Below are 20,627 nucleotides of genomic sequence, written 5' to 3' on the forward strand. Positions count from 1 at the left end.
AAACTTCTAAAGTGTGATGTTGATGATTGTCCCTCAAATATTAACATCTATCATTCAAAAAAAGTTGACATACCTGTATGTCATTTTTGTAAGGAAGCAGTAGATTTCTGCCCTAGGTGTGGCTTATGCGATCAATGCAATCCTTCAATGAGTGGTGGAGAAACAAGTCGTATCTCTTAGAATTTAAGTGTAGGATATGTAATATTTGTATTTTGTTTAATTCCCTAGTGTATTGCCTTTAATTGTTTTGCATGTGTTTTTAATTCCAGTAGAATTTTATAAGATGTTTTGTGTTTTTATTTCAAATTAAACTGTAATGTTTTTCATTTCTAGTTAAGTTGATTTGTTTTTAATTTCAACTTATAAACAAACACATTTTTTCAAGAAAATATACTTTCATTAAAACAAAATACAATTTTATTTAAAGAAAAACATACACGTAAACAATAAAAACAGATTACAACATAAAATTTAAATAAATTAGTACGCTAAAACATAATCTAATACCACTCAAGTACACGCTCAGGCCCAATGGTACAAAAGCCCAACGGTACAATTTTTGCAAATCCTCTCAAATCGTTCAGGCCCAATGGTACAAAAGCCCAATGGTACAATTTTTGCAAATCTTCTAAAATCGTTCAGTCCCAACGGTACAAAAGCCCAATGGTATTAAAGATCAACGGTACAAAATCGAGAAGGTTTAATTTTTTATTAAAAAAAAAGAAAAAAATGATGGACGACAAAAGTAGTCCAGTCCCACTCTTGGACGGGACAAGTTGTCCCGTGCGAGACATTTATATATTCTTGACGAATTTGGTTTCAGATTTGACAATTTTGAAAATGAAAACGATGTTTTGACAGCGCTTTGGTGATGATAATTGCCAAATAAATTGTTAACTGTCACATTAGAAATGAATTATAGCATCGCATTGATGATGCTCTAACTAACCAAACAGGCCTCGGTTTTTCTATATGTAATAACTTTGGATATTGTATTGGTGCAGGACATGAGAGAACCAGTGCCGCTAACCGAGGCAAAGGCACGAGCCATTCGAGGAGAAGTAGACTTGTGTCGACGTTTGCAGCTCCGATATTTGTCCATTTTGACAGACTGCAAACACCTAGGTAAAGTCATAGAGAAAAAGGAAAGAAATTTATCTTGGGGAGCTAGATCTTGATGCACACGATATTTACTGTAGTATCTCTTTGTTTGATCATTGTAATTTCTTGGGTTAACTAGTACCCCCAACTAGATGAGTCAATTAGGATTTCCCTCCACTAGATGAGGAAATTAGGGTCAACCCCCCCTAGATGAGCCAATTAGGATTTTCCTCCACTAGATGAGGAAATTAGGGTCAACCCCCCCCCCCCTAGATGAGCCAATTAGGATTTCCCTCTACCAGGATGAGGAAATTAGGGTCTCCTCCAAGTACACACAAAATAAAAGTTAACTTGGGTTGACTGTGTTTTTTTAGTGTGTATTTAGAAAAAAAGACCCTAATTGTCCATCTAGTGGGGAGAAAATCCTAATTAGCTCATCTAGTGGGGGTAACACTAACTAACCCTAATATCTTTTATATTTGCAGAGACTCGAATATTATTGCTCATGTAGACATGTACTCACAGCTAGGGCAGCAAGCCCCTCCTCATTTTACTAACCTTGCGAAAACAAATTCGCTTATTAGTTTATGTATGGATGTAACAATTGCAAAGAGCTCTTTCCTTTTATCTAAAAAAAAAGCACGCACACAATAGATTTAGGCAGGCGACTTTGGACCGGAGACATTAGACATTAGACAGATGTCCGATTAATGTTTGACTTAACTCTGTTGCGCTTACGCTTAAGCTACCTAAACGGCTAAACATCAACTAAAACTTATTTGACTTGTGAGCCTTTGCCAATGTGAGGTATTGGTGGCTAGATCTGTTGTTTGGCTATCGAGAAGTACAATGACTTGGGTTTAGCAGTCATAAGTGGCCATTACCGAACATCTGTTCAAATGCTCGGCTTAGCAAATGGAAACATAATCTTGGTTCATAACTTTGTCGTTGTAAAATAACCATACATATGGAAGCACAATGGTGAGTTCCTGATGTACAACTATAATTATATACAGCTCAAGAAGTCACCTACAATGATAAGCTTAATCTTACAAAACAACTCAAATATATCTTAAAGCTCAAGAATTAATAACACGAGGCTCTGAAGAAGTTTTCATTCAAAGGGGGGGCAAAATGGAAGACTTGTTTCAGATAAATAACACTCTTCCTCTGGCAAACGATAACATGCTCCTTATCTTTTTCAGGAGACCAGAGGAGGTGGTTATGGCTACAACACAGAACTTAAGTGGATGCAAAAGCAGCTTCTGGGTGGTAGTGAAGCATTTCAGTCCACATCATATCCCTGATCGTATCCTCTCCCAAGTCCTCATCTATGTCAAGATCAATTGGAACTTGTGCAGGTGGATCGGAGTTTGGGTTATATAAAGAGGACATGAAAGGGTGTTGGAGTGCTGCAGTGACACTAATTCGCTTTGAAGGATCAAAGATGAGCATTCTCTGCAACAAGTCAATTGCCAATGGACTGGCACTCGGATATAGATGGGAAAGTGGGGCCCTAGGGGAATAGGGAAGTGATTTAATGTACTTCCTGGCTTTCGGATTGTCAATGAACTCGAGATCAGACTCGCTTTGGCTACCAAGAACGTTAATGATCAGTTTGAGCTGATTGAGGCACTCAGTACCAGGGAAGATGGGTTTCCGACCAAGTAATTCAGCAAAGATGCACCCGACAGACCAGACGTCAATGGAGGTATCATATTTGTCACAGCAGAGCAGGAGTTCAGGGGCCCTATACCAGCGTGTGACAACATATTCGGTCATGAACTGCTCTTTGCCACTGCTGGTCCGTGCCAACCCAAAGTCACATATCTTCAGGTCGCAGTTGGCATTGACAAGAAGATTACCAGGCTTGAGGTCCCGGTGAAGGATATTTGCAGAGTGGAGATACTTCAGCCCCCGCAGCAACTAAAGTCAAGTGTCAAAACGTTTTAGTTTACTGGGTAAAATGCTTCCCAGATGTACTTATGAGTTATGACATACTTCCTCAAATACTTCTTCCATGTGAGAAATAGGCCAGCATAGGGTTGATTCAGTGCAAAATATTGATAACTTTATATAATGTATCTTGATTGTTTGTTGCAAAACGGTTAGTAAACTAGAGCTTAAGAAAAACGGGAACCATAAAATCGGCCCAAGTAGCGTAGATTGTTGGCTTACCATGCAGTATTACCATCTTGATAACATTTTAACAAGCAGTATATATTTGCGGACTAACAAGGATTAAGATAGCAGATGATTTATCATTCAAACATACACCCAGTATGTGGATTAACTTCATCCTTATAGTAAGGTAAAATTAACTGCATTTTTTGGATGATTAATTAATAAATGGAGAAAGAAAGAAATGCACGACGGACGACTAGATTATCTGATGGAAACACCCTTAGGTATAACGTAAGTACCACTAGCATTTAAAGTGAAAATAAAATAAAATGCATACCTGAAATAGAAAATACTGGCAATGGTCATTAGAAAGTGCTTGAGAAGACTTGATTATCTGATGCAAGTCTGTATCCATCAACTCGTAAACCAGATACACATCCTTGAAACTCCTCCTCTGTACTGGCACCATAACATCCTTCAACGCTATCACATTCTCATGTCGAAGATGCCGAAGAAGCTTCAATTCCCGTAAAGTTCTGAGTGCATCAATGCGATTGTCAAACACATTATTAATTCTCTTAATCGCAACCTTCTCATTCGTTTCTCGATTAATGGAGGAGCAAACTATACCATAAGCTCCTCTACCAATCGGCTTGATTGGAACATATTTCGTGTCGATCTCAAACAACGTTTGCCACATTGAGAAATAATGTTTTCCTCCGGACCGAATTCCATTCGGTGGATCCACATAATTCGCCATATCTCACCAAAATCACTGTAAATTCATACGATCATCGAAAATCAACCACAGTTTTCAGCATTTTGAAGAAAAAAAAAACAAAAAACAAAAAAAACCCATCTTTATTTCTTGTTAATTAAATTAAAGAGAATTCATTTGATGATCTCAACAAGAACCATTTTCTATTAAAAAAAATATTACCATCATACCTTGAATTATTAGACCACTATTGGAAAGTTGACATATATTCGAGCCGTTAAACACAAATATTTTCCTTGGTGTACAAAACTACACCACCCTACATCTAACTTCCTTTCCTTCACTTGGATGAAAATATTTCGTCGTGAAACAGATGGAGATAGAAGAATGGATTAGGAGATGTCTTAGTTTGGCAAGATATCACTCATCTCACTCTTTCTCTTTTTATCTCTCTCTCTCTCTCTCTCCAATTCTCATTCATGAAGAAACAAACAAGACTTATTATTATCTCACGCCTTTTCTTATTTTTAAAATAAAAAACATGATCCGAGTTTTATTTTGTCAAGGAACTTTAAATCACTATCGGCTCTAACTAAACTAGCTTCGTGTCGGCTTTGTGGTGGTGGTCATTGGTCAGTTGGGTCTATTAACTCTATATATATGACGAAATTTTGACCGTATTGACTTTCCCTATATATATCGACCTTAATACATTTCACCGGTAGGATCAATATCGGATACCTGAATATCTTGACATATATCTTCAATGGTTTGTCGACGATTCATGGTTTAGATGCAGTGAGATATTGAGATAGACACAGTTTATATGGTAACAACTAATTTGCTTGATTATTATGATAGATGGATTTCAAGAGTTTGAGACTTTGCGAGGCGTTTGATTTTTGAAATATTTCCCTTGATTAAATATCTTATTACTTGGAAAAATTAGTCTCAAATTTGACTGAAAGATGTATTTGTTACGTCTGCTTGTTCTTAACCGTGCACGTACAATCACGCTGAAGTGCTAAACTATAACTAGAAAAATGCAGGGCAGGCTAACAATCAGGCTACAGTATTTTTTTTTTTGGTCGGAAAGTCTACAAGTGTACAATTCATGATTAAATTGCGCACTGGTGTACTGTGGACAGCGTGGCCATAGTGCTGTACTAGTATCATCGAAGTTAGAACTTAAAAATCATAGAAGGATAAGATTTGCAATTGGAAAACGAGGACATGTGAGGATGTGTAACATGAAACAAGCGAGATGCCGAGATATATGAAGTTTATTTTATTTACCTAACAGTTTATGATGAATTGAATCTGTACCACTGCAACCACATGTTGCTTGTTCTGTTCTAATCGAAAATACACATGTTGCTTGTTCTATTGTTTACACGAGCAGAATGTCATATTGGAGGATCTTGGACCATACCTACCCGCCCCTATCCAAGTCTTTATGCATGATTGCATGAACCAGTGAACCACTTCGCTTTCAAACACGGACGGGACGAAGTAATCCGAAGTAATCAATCAAGTCTGATCCTTCACTCACATAACCAGAAGTATTGTCCATCTTGACCACATATTTTAAGTTTTTAACCAACAGTTCAATATATACTGAATCCCTCCCCCCAAAAAAAAAACGGAAAACTATTTCGGACCTTTTCCAAGCCTTGATATTTCGATTTCGTATAGGCTGCACCTACCCTATTTCAAGCGAAAAGGAATGCGGCTCACAATTTTTTTTTTTTTTGAAACTTGAAAGTCGTTCAAAATCATGGCTAACGTCATTGAACAAAAGTAGGACTGAATCTTCAATCGATAATTTTCGTTTTCAATATAATAAACAACATGCATTGCATGGCACGACTCTTTTCATGCAAGCCAAGTTAGCCAGGCCCAGCTAAGATTGGACGGAAAAAAAGTATTTTTCTGTTAAAATATGCTTTTGTTTGACAATATTATGTTATTTGGACCTTGCTTATCCCGTAATCCATCACACCCTTGAATGTTTCCCAGACATTCTCCAAAAAATTTAACTTTTCAAGCGAAGTTTGGCCGCATGGCATTTTCTCGTTGGGCCGGCTGAATATTTTATTTTTTTATGCGGACTAATTTAGCAAATAGTCTCGCTGGAGAAACGATAACTTTGATGATTCTAAGTCACTATGGTCACTTTTTCTTCCACTTTTAGCAAAGTATAGATTTTGGATCGTATGCTCGCCTTTAGTGCTTTTCTGAGTTCGTTTCTTTCACTCTCCAGTCTTAACGTGCGTCCATGGCTGCGGTATTGAGCAAACTAATTATGCAAGGCACTACCGAGTTTTGATTAATGTTTCACAAATTCAATGGATAGTACTTTAGCCACCAACAAAGGCAAATTTCGTTGGATTCCTAAATATCAAATTTCTGTTTTCCAAGTGCGCCGTACACCACAGTCTAACAGTCTTGAAAAGTCCCAAAAATCAGCTATATATCGAACAATCAAGAATACAATTTTTCGGTGAACAACAATATTTTAGGGGTACCTACCAAAATATATCAGACATCCTGAATTGTTGTAATATCAGATTTCCACAATTAAATGGAGGTCACGTGTCTGAAAAAAGATGACGGTGTCTTTTCTGGCCTATACACAAAAACATGCACCCATTCAACATGGCTAACTTTCATTCTAAGGAAGCTTTCTTTGATATCAGATATCCTGAATTGTTGTAATATCAGATTTCCACAATTAAATGGAGGTCACATATAGCTTACTGGAAATTTTTGTTTAATACAAACTGCATAACAATGACGATTGCAACCTGCAGTGTCACAAATTAGCACAAGTTGAGATTTAATAAGTAAGATCCCACCTATGAGAACCTTACCATAAATTTAGGGTGTCGCTAGCTAAGAACAACGCTGTCTACCGAAACAAAGAAAAATTCACTAAACCCTGGATATTCTAATACTTCTACAAAATCAGCTCGTTCATGCATTCACACCACATCTATGTGGTGTTGGAAGTTCATTTGTGAGCCAATAGTTTTATGATTCTGCAGTCCTTTTTTGGTGCAATTTAAAATAATAATATGGAACTCACTCTTCCTTTGGAACAATGGGCATAAACGCGTAAAAATGGCGATGAATTGCTATCAGCAGCAATGACTCCTTTGCCCATAAACCAATGCCACAGTAGTGCACTGAACATAATAAATCCATCAACGGAGGAAGGACATTAGAATTAGAGTATCACTCAAGTATAAATGCCGTTTCAATCTCAATGAAAATTTTCTTGCCTGTAATAATCAGGATTGGGAACAAACGTTGTCGTGCTGAGGAGACCATAGTTCCCACCAATTAAAGTCTGCCTACAGTATACTTTAGTATTGTACTTGGATGTCATTCCCAATTGATCTAAGTACCTGAAGTACGTATGGATATCATACAGAAAATCTTAAAAACCCAAATCCCTTAACTTCGTCCCCAACTCCTCAAATTTCCAAATTTCACTCAAAAGAAGAAATGCTAAAATCTCTGTTCTCAATATTAGTTCCATTAATACCACTAACTTAAAGCTACAACTCTTCAACCTCTCTGTTTCTTCAAAATAGAGCTCTATCGTCAGTCGGGGAAGTGCTCGTTAGTTGTCATTAAAGTGTAGTAGGCAAATTACAGAAAAATTAAACAAATTACAGAAAAGTTAAGCATTTACCTTTAAGATCCAAAATGCCAAATGAACCTCCATTATAGATTGCACTTTGAAAAATTTTGTTTTCAATTTCTCAAAAGAGAGAAAGAGAGAGGAGAGAGCAATCGCGATTCTATTTGGAGAGCAAATTCTATTTTTGGCTTCGGTCAAATTTTGTTTCCTAAAATACCCTCCCATATTTCGTGATTTAGAACTCGCGATTGATTCAGTCAAATTTTGGTCACATCCATTGGATTGCACCAGATGAAAGGCCGAGATTCACTGTGCCCATAATGTGGCTACAGTACCTGTGGTTGTATCCCTCCCCATATATATATATATATATTTTAGGTCTTACAAGATGTGATTACGTGAATGCGTTAAGGTATGCAAGTTAGTCAACTTAAACCACTTGTTTCATCAGAGTGATGCTTAGAATCAACTACCAACTGCTGCTTCGAATATGCATTTATCAACATAAGATCTATAACTAGTGGCACGCAGACTCCACTCAAAGGATTTTACATAGGTAGTAAGACAGCCAGTACTTCAAATGAAGAATTTTATTGACATGCCAAGGACAAGTAGGTAGAACTTCTAGTGCCGTTCACCAAGTTCTCTCCAGAGTTCTTCCTCCATTTGGTGCAAGTTCAAAAACTGAGGAACACCAAAGTGTGAATTAAGAAGAAACCCTGAATAGAAGAAACTAAAAAAAATAAGAAGGGAAGTAAGGGAAAAGAGAATCACCATTAGCAGCTTCACCATTGGCTCCATCTTTAAAGTTGCATATGGTAAATAGATTGGTGAACAAGTTCTGTATCTTCCTCTATGGGCATGTAAGACACCTGTAACTAAAAGGAAAAGAACATAAGTAATGAGATAGATGCAATTGATTCCAAGTTTCCAACTCATCATGACCAGATAGGCGGGTAGTTCAAAAAGTTAAAAATGGGTACCAGTTATCAAATATGCCATATGCGTATGGTGAACCAGACCCAACAAAGGATTTTCGATTTAGCCTCCCTTGTTGTCAACATAATCATCAACAGTACAGATACAGCTTAGGTCAGCAGTCAGCTGAATTAAGCAGAGAAAACATTGTATGATGACCACTGCATCCCATCTCGGGAATCATATTACAGACAGACATTTACTACAATATGAACAAACGCGGATGGCCAGTAGCTCCAATGCCTCTGTAGCTAAAAATCCTTCTCTTGTTTGTGTGCTCATGCAAGATGCCTGAAAAACATAATGAATATATTCAAATACGAGAATGGGGAATCAGAGAAGAGTTTGTTTTTCATTTACCTTGATTCCAAAATCCTATGCCGAAGCTGGTAATGAACAGCTCCTCTAGCTATTTTTCCAAGCATGTAAAGGTTGATCTCAGTGAGGTACAATCTTAACGAGCTGTGATACTGCAAATACAGGAAAGCAAACTTGATGGAGCGTTTCATGAAACTTCAGCAATAAGTTGTACATTAATTTACTGTTAATAGACACCCTAAATACTGGAGCAATTACTTTGTGTAGCATTTTGATTTTTGAATGTTCTTTTTGAAGTAGCAAATGGTAGGGACATGTTCTAATCCTTCAGCCTGATAAGCCCTTGTGTATATGCAATCCTTGTATATCGATTTTAATAGATTAGACCGGGTCGTCTAGGTTGAGTTCTGTTTTAGGTTATGTAATTTTATTACCTGATCAGAAACGGTTAGTATCATGGGAACAGCAACTAAGATGACCCAGTGACTGTGCAAATAGCTTTATACTTGCTTGAACATGAAATTCATATAAAAAAATAAATTCAGACCTGAGAATTCTTAGAGGATCAATATGACCATATGTCGTTGGAATTCTTACTTGTCTCAGCCGCGAAATATTCTAGTGTGTGTGATCTAGGTTTTTAACTTTTTCTTAAAAATCTTTTGAGTCTCTTCTACCTACTTCAAGAAGAACGGGTGAAAACAAGGATTTATTATAGGAAACTTCAACATCCAGGTGGCTGAAATTAGGGCACCTTTTTTAGCGATTAACCCGCACAGAGAAACACGAGATTGAAATACAGCAATTCCAGACACATCATTTCCGTTATTGAAAATTAAACAAAATTGAGTGAGAAGATAAATAACCGACGCAAAATAGTATGGATTGTGAACTAAATATATAATATTTGAATGCAGACAAATGCCAAAGATAATAGACTGATTGCACAAGGAAATAAAGAAAATGATGGACTGCTTACGGGTGGATGATCACTTCAGCAGTTTAGCATATTGCCATCTTCACCAGAAAAGAAATAAGTCATGCACTCTATAATGCCCAACCCTATTGAAAGTAGAAATACATAGGGATTTTACTTGACATGCACAGAAGAACTGAATCAAGTTTGTGTGAGGAAGTATCGAAGTTTCACATAACAGAGGAAACAAAACAGGGTGATATATAAAAGACAATAGAACGGATCTCTAACATGATGAACTAACTACTGCTAAACAATTATTTTTTATTAAAATTAACCCGTTGTTGCTAAATGCAGTCAATCTGGTTAGCTGGAATGTCTAAAATGAGGTTGCAGTACATCAATTTCGTTATAAGAAATGAAAATCATATAAGAATATAATGACCTTTAAACAGCTCACCAAGCTGAGAGACATTACCTCAATAACATGTGATGGAGGGTATGTGTCGCACTTTGTATAGTTCTTCTTCTCCTTGAACTCTGTCCTTGAACTCCTTTGGCATCAAACCAATCACCAATTTCTGAAGGCTAGTGATGAACCGCAGCCCATCTGGAAGCGTCTCCAAATTCTTGCAATCCCAAATCTCCAAATGGATAAAAGTAGGCATTGCTCCTTCGACCACTGTCCACTCTTCCAGTTCATACAAGCCCAGGAGTCGGAAAGTTTGGAGTCTAGGAAAGCCTTTCGCAGTACAAACCATCCCCTTTCCTTTATATGCATTACGTTGTAACTTGAGAGAGACTAAATTTGGTAGCTTCCCCAGTGTTTCCATTGGGTCTTGCTCAAGTTGAGAGGCATGCAAGGTTAATTTAATGAGAGTTGGCGGGAAGACATCTGGGTGGTGTACCTCAATCCGCCCCCACAAGTACAACTTAAGGAGGCGGTGGCAACACGAAAGTTGTGAGAGATCTTGAAAGATCTCCTCACTGGACAAAGACAATGACAAGGAGCGGAGGAATTTGAGTTTAACAACAGATTTGAAAATGGTATTAGTTTGTTGTGTTGAGAGATCATATATTCCTAATTTGCGAACATTAGTCAAATTGATCAGACCTTGTTCTATTGAACTCCCATACCTTATGCTCAAAAGAGTCTGAAGGTTTTTCAAAGTGTCGATCCTCAAGCCCTTCCCATAATTTATATCAAACAAGAGATGCCTTAATTCTTTCATTTTCCATATTACATCAGGTAACTCTGGAGAAGCATTGGCAATATAGCTACTTCGCAAGTCAAGAGTTTGAAGGCTGCATAAGTTACCAATTGAATTTGGAATTTCTGTTAAGCAACTTCCGTTCAACCCCAAGTATCTCAAGTGAATTAACTTTCCAATGTCATTAGGCAAGTATTTAACACTTAGACTTCCAAAATCTAAGATCCTAAGTAACTTGAATTTCTTCCACATAAAGTTCAAGTGCTTATGTGAAATTATGAAGCCACTCTGCAGAATAAGAAGAGAACGAAGGCCGCCGTTGATATTCTTAAGGGAAATGTACTTACTGATTTCATAGTCCGAATGGATGGCGTGCCTGCGAGATTTAGCTGAGGGAGCATCATTTATGCTCCCAGTCCCACCTAGAATCTCCAGAAACCTTTCCTCTTTTGACTTTGCCACCGCGAAGTCCCTCCAAACATCATGAACATGGCATGTTTTAACTGTCCCAAAACTCATTTCAATAACTTGTACCATGCACCTAGCAATCAACTCCTTCAAGCAATTCTCAGCAGCAGCTTCCATGGCTTCTTCTCTTTCTTGAGGTATGAACCCCTCTGCAACCCACAAACGGATCAGTTTCTTCGCGCGGATGTTGGAATCATCTGGAAAGTGACTGAAATAGAGAAAGCACGATTTCAAGTGGTGAGGTAAATCATTGTAGCTTAATGCTAATATTTTTGAAATTCGATCTTCGTCGCCTTTATGCAAATGCCAACTGATGTTGTGATGCACCTCCACCCATTCATCCCAAGTCTTTTTTGTCAACAATAATCCTCCCAATACAACAATGGCCAAAGGCAAACCCCCACACCTTTTCACCATCTCTGTTCCTAGCTCAACCAAATTGCTAGGGCAATTTGTATTAGGAAATGCCTTCTGGCAAAACAAAGCCCAACTCTCACCTTCAGTTAAACATTGTGGTTCATAAGGTTTGGTTTGTGAATCTGCATGGAGAGCAACTTTAACGTTCCGGCTTGTAAGCATTACTTTACTTCCTTTCTCCCCATTCGGGAATGCAGGTTTTAGAACATCCCAAGCCTCTGTACTCCATATATCATCAAGAACAACCAAATAATGTTTCGATTCAAGAAAAACATATATCTCTCTTAACAACTGTTCCTCACTCCACTGATTGAAAATCCCCATTTCATCTACATTAATTCCATTAAATTCTACCAAGATTGTCCGCAAAATATCTGTTAAATTGTATTCTTTCGAAACATATATCCAAAAACAGCAATCAAACCAACTCTTGATACCATGATGATTATAAACTTTAAAGGCAAGAGTAGTCTTACCAATACCACCCATGCCAATAATTGAAATCACGCGGAGTTTTGTGTCTTCATTCATTAATTGGGCCATTACTTGTGCAGTATCTTCCTCCAAAGCAACTATAGAATCTTCCTTCATGTGAGGAAGGAGTCGCCGCCATCGCCTTGTACTCTCATTTGCAGAACTGATAACTTCACCAGTCTTAATAATGCTGTACTTTTCGCGGTTGTTGGAGATATTGTGAAGTCTAGTTTGGATCGATGTAATCTCTTTTCCAATTGTGCGGAGATCTTTCCATTTATTCAGCACAGAAGTAGCTCTCTTGACAAAGCCTTTTCTGTTTTGAAACTCAATCTTGAGGATATAAGTGTCAATTACATCGTCTACATCATAAGCTACTTCTCTGATTTCTGAAACCCAGAGTCGAACTCTTTCATCTTTTTCTTGTTTTGAGTCCGCGTCTTTCAAGAAGCATTGAATCCACTTGAGCTCATTTTTCATCTCCTCGACTTGATCACGCATCCCATGCAAATAAGATGTTTTCTGAAGCAGCAAATAAGCAAGTCTTTCTACAACAAACGCAACAACAGACTCAGCCATCGTGTTCTTCAATTACCAATAGAAATGAAATAACAAGGTTTAAAACTTCAGATAATCAGACTTTGTACCTTACAGAGTTACAGGTTCATTTCTTTTCTTTGTTTTAAAATCTACGAAAGATAAGAGAACTAGACAAGTCAACTCCAATTTTCTCTTTAATAACAATTGTTGACTCTGACCACAAATTCACCATAGGAATCCTTTTATACTTAAAAGTCAAACAAACCCTCACCAGTCACCACAAGGAACATGAGTGTGAAGTTTATTAAGCAGTGGGGGAGTGAGCGGAGAGGGAGAAGAAGAGAGAGAGTCCGTAGAGAGAAAGAGAGGGTAAGAAAGGAAGATGGGAGGACAGAAACCAACCAAACAGATTATTTGGAGAAAAATAGGAAGAGTGGATATTTAGAGGAAGATAGTCTGGGAGAAGGGAGATGGAAAAGGGTGGATATTTAGAGTGGAGAGGGAGAGGAAAAGGGAGAAAAACGAAGAAAAAAGCGGAAAGAGATGAAGACAGACAGACAGAAACCAACTTTCTCCCAAAATGTTCTCCGCTCACGGAATATTCTTCAATTAAAAAGAAATCACAAAGGGTGGTGTGTTACTTCCATTTTGTAATGATTAAGGGATCACCGAAATAATGTCCAAAACCCAATGATAAACACATAATCTATCCATATCTCTACTAATATAAATAACCTGCCATCTTAAAAATAATCAGCCTTTTCAGTACCCATAATGTCCTTAACAAGTGTTGAGAAAAAAATAGATGAGTGGGCAAACAAATAGACAACATAGTAATTTACTTTTTTCCTTTCCATTTATAGCCTGTAGTTTAATAAGAATAAAGTGCATATACTAGGGGTGGGCAATGGGCCGGGTCGGACTAGCCCGGCCCTAAACATTTAAAGCCTTTCAAATATTAGGGTCGGGTAGCGGCCCTACCTAAAAGTCGGCATAGGGTTCGAGGTCGGGCGGGTCCTGAGTCTAAACCTCGAAGCTTACCCTACCCTAAGCCCTCTTTAAAGGCTTTAGGGCCTATATATATATATATATATTTTTTTTTTTACATCATCGGGTTTAAAAACTCATTTATATTACAAAAATGTCAATAATCTACAAACTCAAAGTCCAACCAATCTAAGTAATAATCTTGTATAAGTCCAAAAATTTAAATGCATATCCACAATCTAATGAACTCAAGTACATCGAGAGTTGAATTTGTTATTCATTGTACTCAAACCTCACTAAAATTACATTTTAAATTGAAATACATGTAGACAAATAATTATATTATCATTTTAAAGGAAGAAGTAATAGATATAAAGAAGAAACATAATAGTTTTGGTTAAGAGGGTCATGGAAGTTGTTAAACTATTTGTAATATCATAAATTATTTATATAATAGATTCAAACAAATATAATATTACATTTCTTCTAATTTAAAAAGTAATTCAAGCTTTGTATATGGAAATGAAAATATTGGCTTTTGAACAAGTGATGGAGAAAGGTTTGAGATTACAAATGTCATTTTTCCTCGACAAAGGTTGTTTTTTGTTTCTATGTTTTGAATGTCCGCTCAGATTTTGCTTTAATGGTGTGGAAGGAAATCTTTAGTTTTAGACTTGGCTTGGATGTGAATAAAAATATAATTTATAAGAAATAAGTGAGAAAAGAAATTGAGAATAATAAGTTATGGACTTTGACTTGATGATCAAAGGAATAAAGTCTTATTTTTTATTAAATTTAGTGCTTCATTGTTCTTCATGGTACATTAAGTTGACAAGTTTTTGTTATATAAGACAAGTTATTAGAAGTACCACTTGGGTGTAAGTGATAAATTATAAAGGACAATGTTATTTTAATTGAAAATATTTAACAAAAGAGTTGGACAATTATGGTATGTGTATTTATAGTGAAAGTGTGAAACAGGGCGGTTTGGGCTTGGTTAGGGCTTAGTTAGGGGTCGGGGCTAATGAGGGTTTGAATTAGGTCGGGCCTATGTTTTAGAATCTTAGCCCTAGCCACGCCTAGAAGGCATTAGGCTGGTCGGCCGGCCCTAAACTCTGTGAGGGCTTTAGTTGTGAGGGCTTTATAGGGCTTAGGGTCGGGTCGGTCAGGGCCGGGTTAGGGTCGTTAGGGCCAAATTCCCACCCCTAGCATATACAGAGGTTTTTTTTTGTCTTTTTGAAGATGTTATTAAATGTACGTACTTTTTCTTTATGTCGCCATCATACAATGTTTAACGCATATGCACAATCCACATTAAACATGATTATGTATCCCATCTACTTTACTTTTTTAGTTGACCCACAATGTTTAACGCATCTGCAATGTCAACATTAAGCATGCCTATGCATCCTAACTACTCTAACTTTTCAGTCTATTTTTTTGTTCCCATAAGTATCTGCTAACTTTTCAAAACAGTTGTGTGGTACCCCGTTAGAACGCATTGGTGTTACCAACGCTTCTGTAGAGGAAAGAAAGAGTTTTACTATCAGCCATATTTTCTCATCACATTATTTGGCCCTTTCTATACATATAGAGCCAGTGAGTACAAAGATCTTGCCCATTATCTCCCCGTTTTTGCCTTTCGCCGTGAGTCATTACAATGTGTTTAACCCCACCATAACTAAAAAATAAACCTGCTTTACATTTTATTTTATTTTTTAAAATATCCCTAACATTATTTTCTTTCCTCTTCAAATACTTGCCTCGGGGGCACTTCAGTGCAGTCGGCACACAATGTTGAACGCATTTGCAATGTCCACAATAAGCATGACTATGCATCCTACCTACTCTACCTTTTCAGTTTATTTTTTTGTTTCCATAAGTATCTGCTAACTTTTAAAAACAGCTGTGTGGGACCCTGTTAGAACGCATCGGTGTTGCCAACGCTTCTGTAGAGGAAAGAGAGAGTTTTACTACTAGCCAGATTTTCTCATCACATTATTTGGCCCTTTCTATACATATAGAGCCAACATATTGCCCATTATCTCCCCAAATTTGTCGCCCGTGAGTCATTACAATGTGTTTAACCCCACCATAACTAAAAAACAAACCTGCTTTACATTTTAATTTTTTTTAAATATCTCTAACATTATTTTCTTACCTCTTCAAATACTTGCCTCGGGCGCACTGCAGTTCAACATGCGTAGCTAGAGTTTAATAGGAAAGGCTACCTGCTTTATGCAGAAAAAAAAAAAAGGAATGATGATATACAATGTTTATTTGTCATCGTCAGGCACTCGAGGTATCCACTAATTTGCATTTTTTTCCCCCTCTTTTGTTACTTAAATTCTAATGAATTCATTTCTGCAGGTTTGTTTCCTTTTTCCCTCCATTTCGATACAGTCGGACATTTATTTGAACTATCCAAATTTAAGTCAGCAACTTTAAAGCCCATTTAGATAGGTAAACTAAAACGGAAAATTACTTAGCTCAATCCATTGCATTTGTTGTTTTAAAATTTTTTAGTCTGTTTTTTTTTTTTTTAACTGACTACTAACTATTGTTGTATGAAGGTTATTTTAGGTCCCTTTGACGGAATTGAGTCAACGGAATTTTCGTACCGAAAAATACAAAGGTCCCATAAAAATGTTTATAGTATATTGTAAAAAAAAAAAAAAATATGATCATAGTGCATTAATCGGTTAAAATAAAATGTTTAGTAAGTTACAATGGACTATGTAACATGTTATAGGCCCATAGTGTTTTTGTTACGAGTTAAAATTACAATGAGCTTGTTGATAAATTGTATTTTTATACTTTAAAAGTAATGAACTAGCATATTGACCTTAGCTGCTTTGAAGCTTGGCTTATGTTCTGACTTTTTTTAACTTGCCAAGAACAATATTTGAGTCAATAGTTTACAAGGATTTTTTAATAATAGTTTTGTTGACAATATTGTTAATTTTTTTTGCTTTGTTGACTATGTTGCACCTTAAAATTGTCATGTCATTAAATTGTGTAACTACATCAGATCCAAAATAGATACAAAATGCACGCAAAAAAAAAGATGAATAGCTAAATATTACATGTTTAGCATAAGACTCTACAAGCTGTAATTTGAATCATTCTATTTTGTGTTTCCGTTTGTTTAGCATTAACATATGGAGTTGCATGGAAGTGCTTCGAATTTAGATCTCAGAAGTTATGATAATGCTCAACGACAACAACAACAAAATCGGCGAATTAGGGAACGAGAGAGGCAAGCCAATATGGATTCAACACAGGTAGCCCAGAGAAGAGAACGTTTACAAAGAAATTATTATCGATGAATCCGACAGCAAAGAAATGAAGCAATAACTGCTCAAAGAGCCCGCATGTGTATAGCGTGAGAAGATCCTTCATTGATTCCCACTGATGAATCATTACACTCCAACAATTTAATATCTCGGAGGGTTAATCAGGTACCACACCAACAAAGAAATATTTCAAACCAGTTGGTTTGGGATGGTCGTCCTACGCAACAAAGGCATTTAACTCATATAAGGCGTTATGCTCACAACTTGGTCAACGAAGATTCAGAATTTATTGAAGCAACAACAACTACATCAGTTAGTGCAAGCAATAATTATAATGCATCATTACCCTCCAAAAATTGCATTACTCAGAGGGTAACTCAAATGCCACATCAACCTACAAATATTTCAAATCAATTCTTCTGTGGGGATCGCACTACACAACGAAGACGGTTGACTCATATAAGACAATATGCTCGGAACTTGGGAAATGAAGATTCCAGATGATCGATGCAACATCTACTGCATCAGCAAGTGCAAGCAATATTTCAATTCAATCATGTCTTGATAAAATATTTATTCGATGTATACCATGATATTGACAAAATAAAATTGAACTTTGTTAAGTTCTAGGAATCTGTGATGATGAAATTCCTGACGAATATGATATCAATACCATCAGTCTAGATGGGAATATCATTAATAACAGTAGTGACAATGAAGGCGAGCCTTTCGTAGGTATACATCTAATCTTATGCTTGCGTTGATAATTAGTAAACTTTTTTTATTTCGCTTATCACTTATAATTTTTATTTAATTTATAGAAACAGATCTTTTCCCCACGAAGATGTCAACATCGCATTACAAAACCGATTCATTAAAAGTCTTGATTACGTAATAGATCTTTGATGGAATTGGAAAAGACATCGAATGTTTAAGAAAAAATTTAGTATCTGTGCAAGGTTAAATTGACTTCTTAAATTAAGAATATCTATATAAGTCATTTAATTACATTAAGTAACTAGGTTTATGTAATACGTATATTAACTATCTAAAGTATGTTCCCTTAGGTGGCGTTAAGAATAGTCGACAAACATGCTTTGTGACTAGAAGAAGGCGTAATCATAATTGCACTCGAGGCTATGATGACTCTTCGCATGTAGAAACACATCGTTTGCCACCACCTCGGAATTGTCCTAAATGTCAAGCAAAATTATTCAATCGTGAACCACCCAGTTTATGTTGCTCAAATGGGACAATTACTTTACCTCCTATGGTAGCGCCTACTGATTTGATTAATTTATATGAATGTCAATCAACGGTTGGTGTTGAATTTAGGAAAAATATCGTCGCATACAACCATGTTTTTCCTTCACTTCTATGGGGTGGACATTGATGATGCTCTCTCGCTGATGGTAGGGAAGGAATTTACACATATAAAGCTCGGGGTGCTATTTATCATCGTATTGGTGGCCTACTACCAAGTCCGGACCACGCCCCGATTTCTACAAATGTATATATATGACACAGATCATGAACTTGAATATCGGATGGCTGAAAATGGAGTACTAGACCGACGGGTATTGTCTATCATCCATAACGTTTTAAAGGAGAATCCATACGTCCAAATTTTTCGACAAGTGTCGCAACGATTAACATCACCAAATGTTCGGCTGGTTATTAAAGATAACCCAACAGGAAGTCATCAATATAGCATTCCTACGTCTTCTCAAGTAGTTGCTATTTTAGTTGGTAGTGAAGATCCAAGTAACCTTAATGAACGTGACATCATAGCCCAAAGGATTTCTGGTCAATTCGAAAATGTTCCAGACACTGCAGGCTATTATGATCCACTTCAGTACCCTCTTCTACTCCCTTATGGCAGTCTAGGATGGAATTTACATATGTTTCGTTGCAATAGGGCACGACTTACATGTCAACAATTTTATTGTTACTTGCTACAAGTAAGTTTCTGATTAACATTTTATAATATTTTGTTATATACATATTTTTTAATCCAATTGAAAACAACTAATTTCTAATTCCCTTATTAGATTCACCCAGATGATCCATCCCTTCTGCTCCGTAGTAGTCGTCTTTTACAACAATACATAGTCGACAACTATGTTAAAATATCAACTTTAAGATTGAGGTGGATACGTGATCACCAGCAAGAAATAAGGGCTGAACTTTATCAAGGATTGCAAGACTCTTTAAGTTCGGGGGAAGTTCATTCAGGTACGTATTGAGTTTTGAAACTTATTAAAATTTAGTCAAATGGAAAACCTTACATTCATTTTTTATGTTAAATTGAAGGCAATGTGGGGCGCAAAACAATTTTACCTGCAACTTTTCTGGGCTGTCCCCGTGACATGCATCGTCGATATCATGATGCTATGGCATTGGTTCAAAAGTATGGAAGACCAGATTTGTTTATCACAATGACGTGCAATCCATTGTGGTCAGAGATCGAAGATGAGTTGTTAAAAGGCCAGGTTCCAAATGATCGACCCGATTTGATAGTTAGGATTTTTCGTGCCAAGCTCGAAGAGTTGAAAAATGATATATTCGTTAAAGGAATCCTTGGAAAAGTGGTTGCACATGTTCATGTAGTTGAATTCCAAAAAAGAGGGTTGCCTCATGCACATATCCTTCTAATCCTTGATGAGGTCAACAAGTTAACAACTACAGATGCTTACGACAAAATTGTTAGAACAGAAATTCCAGACCCGACTATTGAGCCAGAACTATATGAGATTGTAGTTAAACACATGATTCATGGTCCGTGCGGTAATGTTAATCCTAACTGTGTCTGCATGCGAGATCAAAAGTGTACAAAAAATTTCCCAAAACAATTCATTCCAGCAACTAATCAAGGAAGCGATTCTTATGCTATATATATGAGGCCGGACAACAACGCTTTTGCAACTGTTAAGAATCATGATCGGCATTATCGTGTTGATAATCGTTGGGTTGTTCCTTATAATCCATGGTTATTGAAAAAGTATAATTGCCATATCAATGTTGAAATATGCTCGAATATTAAAAGTGTCAAGTATTTGTACAAGTATATTTACAAGGGGTCAAACCGAGTAGCGATGGAAGTGACGTCGACAAATAAAGATGAACATGATGAAATAAAGCAGTATGTAGATGGCCGTTGGATTTGCCCGCAAAAAACCCTTTAGAGAATCTTCGAATTTCCACTAAGTCAAATATACCCGTCAGTTTATTCATTGCAAGTACACTTGCAAAATATGCATGAAATAACTTATCAAGGTAACCAGCTGCTTCAGGGTGTTTTGGCTGATGATAGGAAATCTCGCACGATGTTAACAGAATTTTTCCAACTGAATAGCATTGACGTTGCTGCTAGACAATATCTTTATCATGAAATTCCTGAGCATTATGTGTGGGATAAGTCGACTAAGCA

At 36.7% G+C, this 20,627-nt stretch overlaps 3 protein-coding genes across 7 annotated transcripts; 1 reads left to right on the forward strand and 2 right to left on the reverse strand.

Annotated features, from left to right (window-relative positions):
- Positions 1-2,019: 2,019 nt before the first annotated feature.
- LOC147519741 (mitogen-activated protein kinase homolog NTF3-like) lies at positions 2,020-4,571 on the reverse strand. The gene is made up of 3 exons (XM_086591293.1): positions 4,174-4,571; positions 3,563-4,000; positions 2,020-3,027 (listed from the first exon to the last, which is right to left on the reverse strand). Exons 2-3 carry the CDS (start codon positions 3,983-3,985, stop codon positions 2,344-2,346), a joined length of 1,107 nt encoding a protein of 368 aa, XP_086447419.1. The 5' UTR covers positions 3,986-4,000; positions 4,174-4,571; the 3' UTR covers positions 2,020-2,343.
- Positions 4,572-8,072: 3,501 nt separating this feature from the next.
- LOC147519742 (putative disease resistance protein At1g50180) lies at positions 8,073-13,273 on the reverse strand. Of its 5 annotated transcripts, none has more exons than XM_086591298.1 (6): positions 10,283-13,273; positions 9,868-9,905; positions 8,931-9,040; positions 8,576-8,861; positions 8,367-8,470; positions 8,073-8,276 (listed from the first exon to the last, which is right to left on the reverse strand). In XM_086591298.1, exon 1 carries the CDS (start codon positions 12,951-12,953, stop codon positions 10,284-10,286), a length of 2,670 nt encoding a protein of 889 aa, XP_086447424.1. In that variant the 5' UTR covers positions 12,954-13,273; the 3' UTR covers positions 8,073-8,276; positions 8,367-8,470; positions 8,576-8,861; positions 8,931-9,040; positions 9,868-9,905; position 10,283. The 5 variants fall into 5 exon arrangements, with proteins under 5 accessions (XP_086447424.1, XP_086447422.1, XP_086447425.1 ...); XM_086591296.1 differs by having other exon boundaries at positions 9,868-9,950; XM_086591299.1 differs by lacking the exon at positions 9,868-9,905 and having other exon boundaries at positions 10,283-12,922; positions 13,022-13,272.
- Positions 13,274-18,744: 5,471 nt separating this feature from the next.
- On the forward strand, positions 18,745-20,382 carry LOC147519743 (uncharacterized). The gene is made up of 3 exons (XM_086594183.1): positions 18,745-19,158; positions 19,249-19,432; positions 19,511-20,382. The coding sequence occupies exons 1-3, from the start codon at positions 18,745-18,747 to the stop codon at positions 20,380-20,382; spliced, it is 1,470 nt and encodes a 489-aa protein (XP_086450309.1).
- Positions 20,383-20,627: the final 245 nt, after the last annotated feature.

Source organism: Coptis chinensis, chromosome 2 (assembly GCF_015680905.1).
Source record: "Coptis chinensis isolate HL-2020 chromosome 2, ASM1568090v1, whole genome shotgun sequence".
Lineage (NCBI taxonomy): Eukaryota > Viridiplantae > Streptophyta > Magnoliopsida > Ranunculales > Ranunculaceae > Coptis > Coptis chinensis.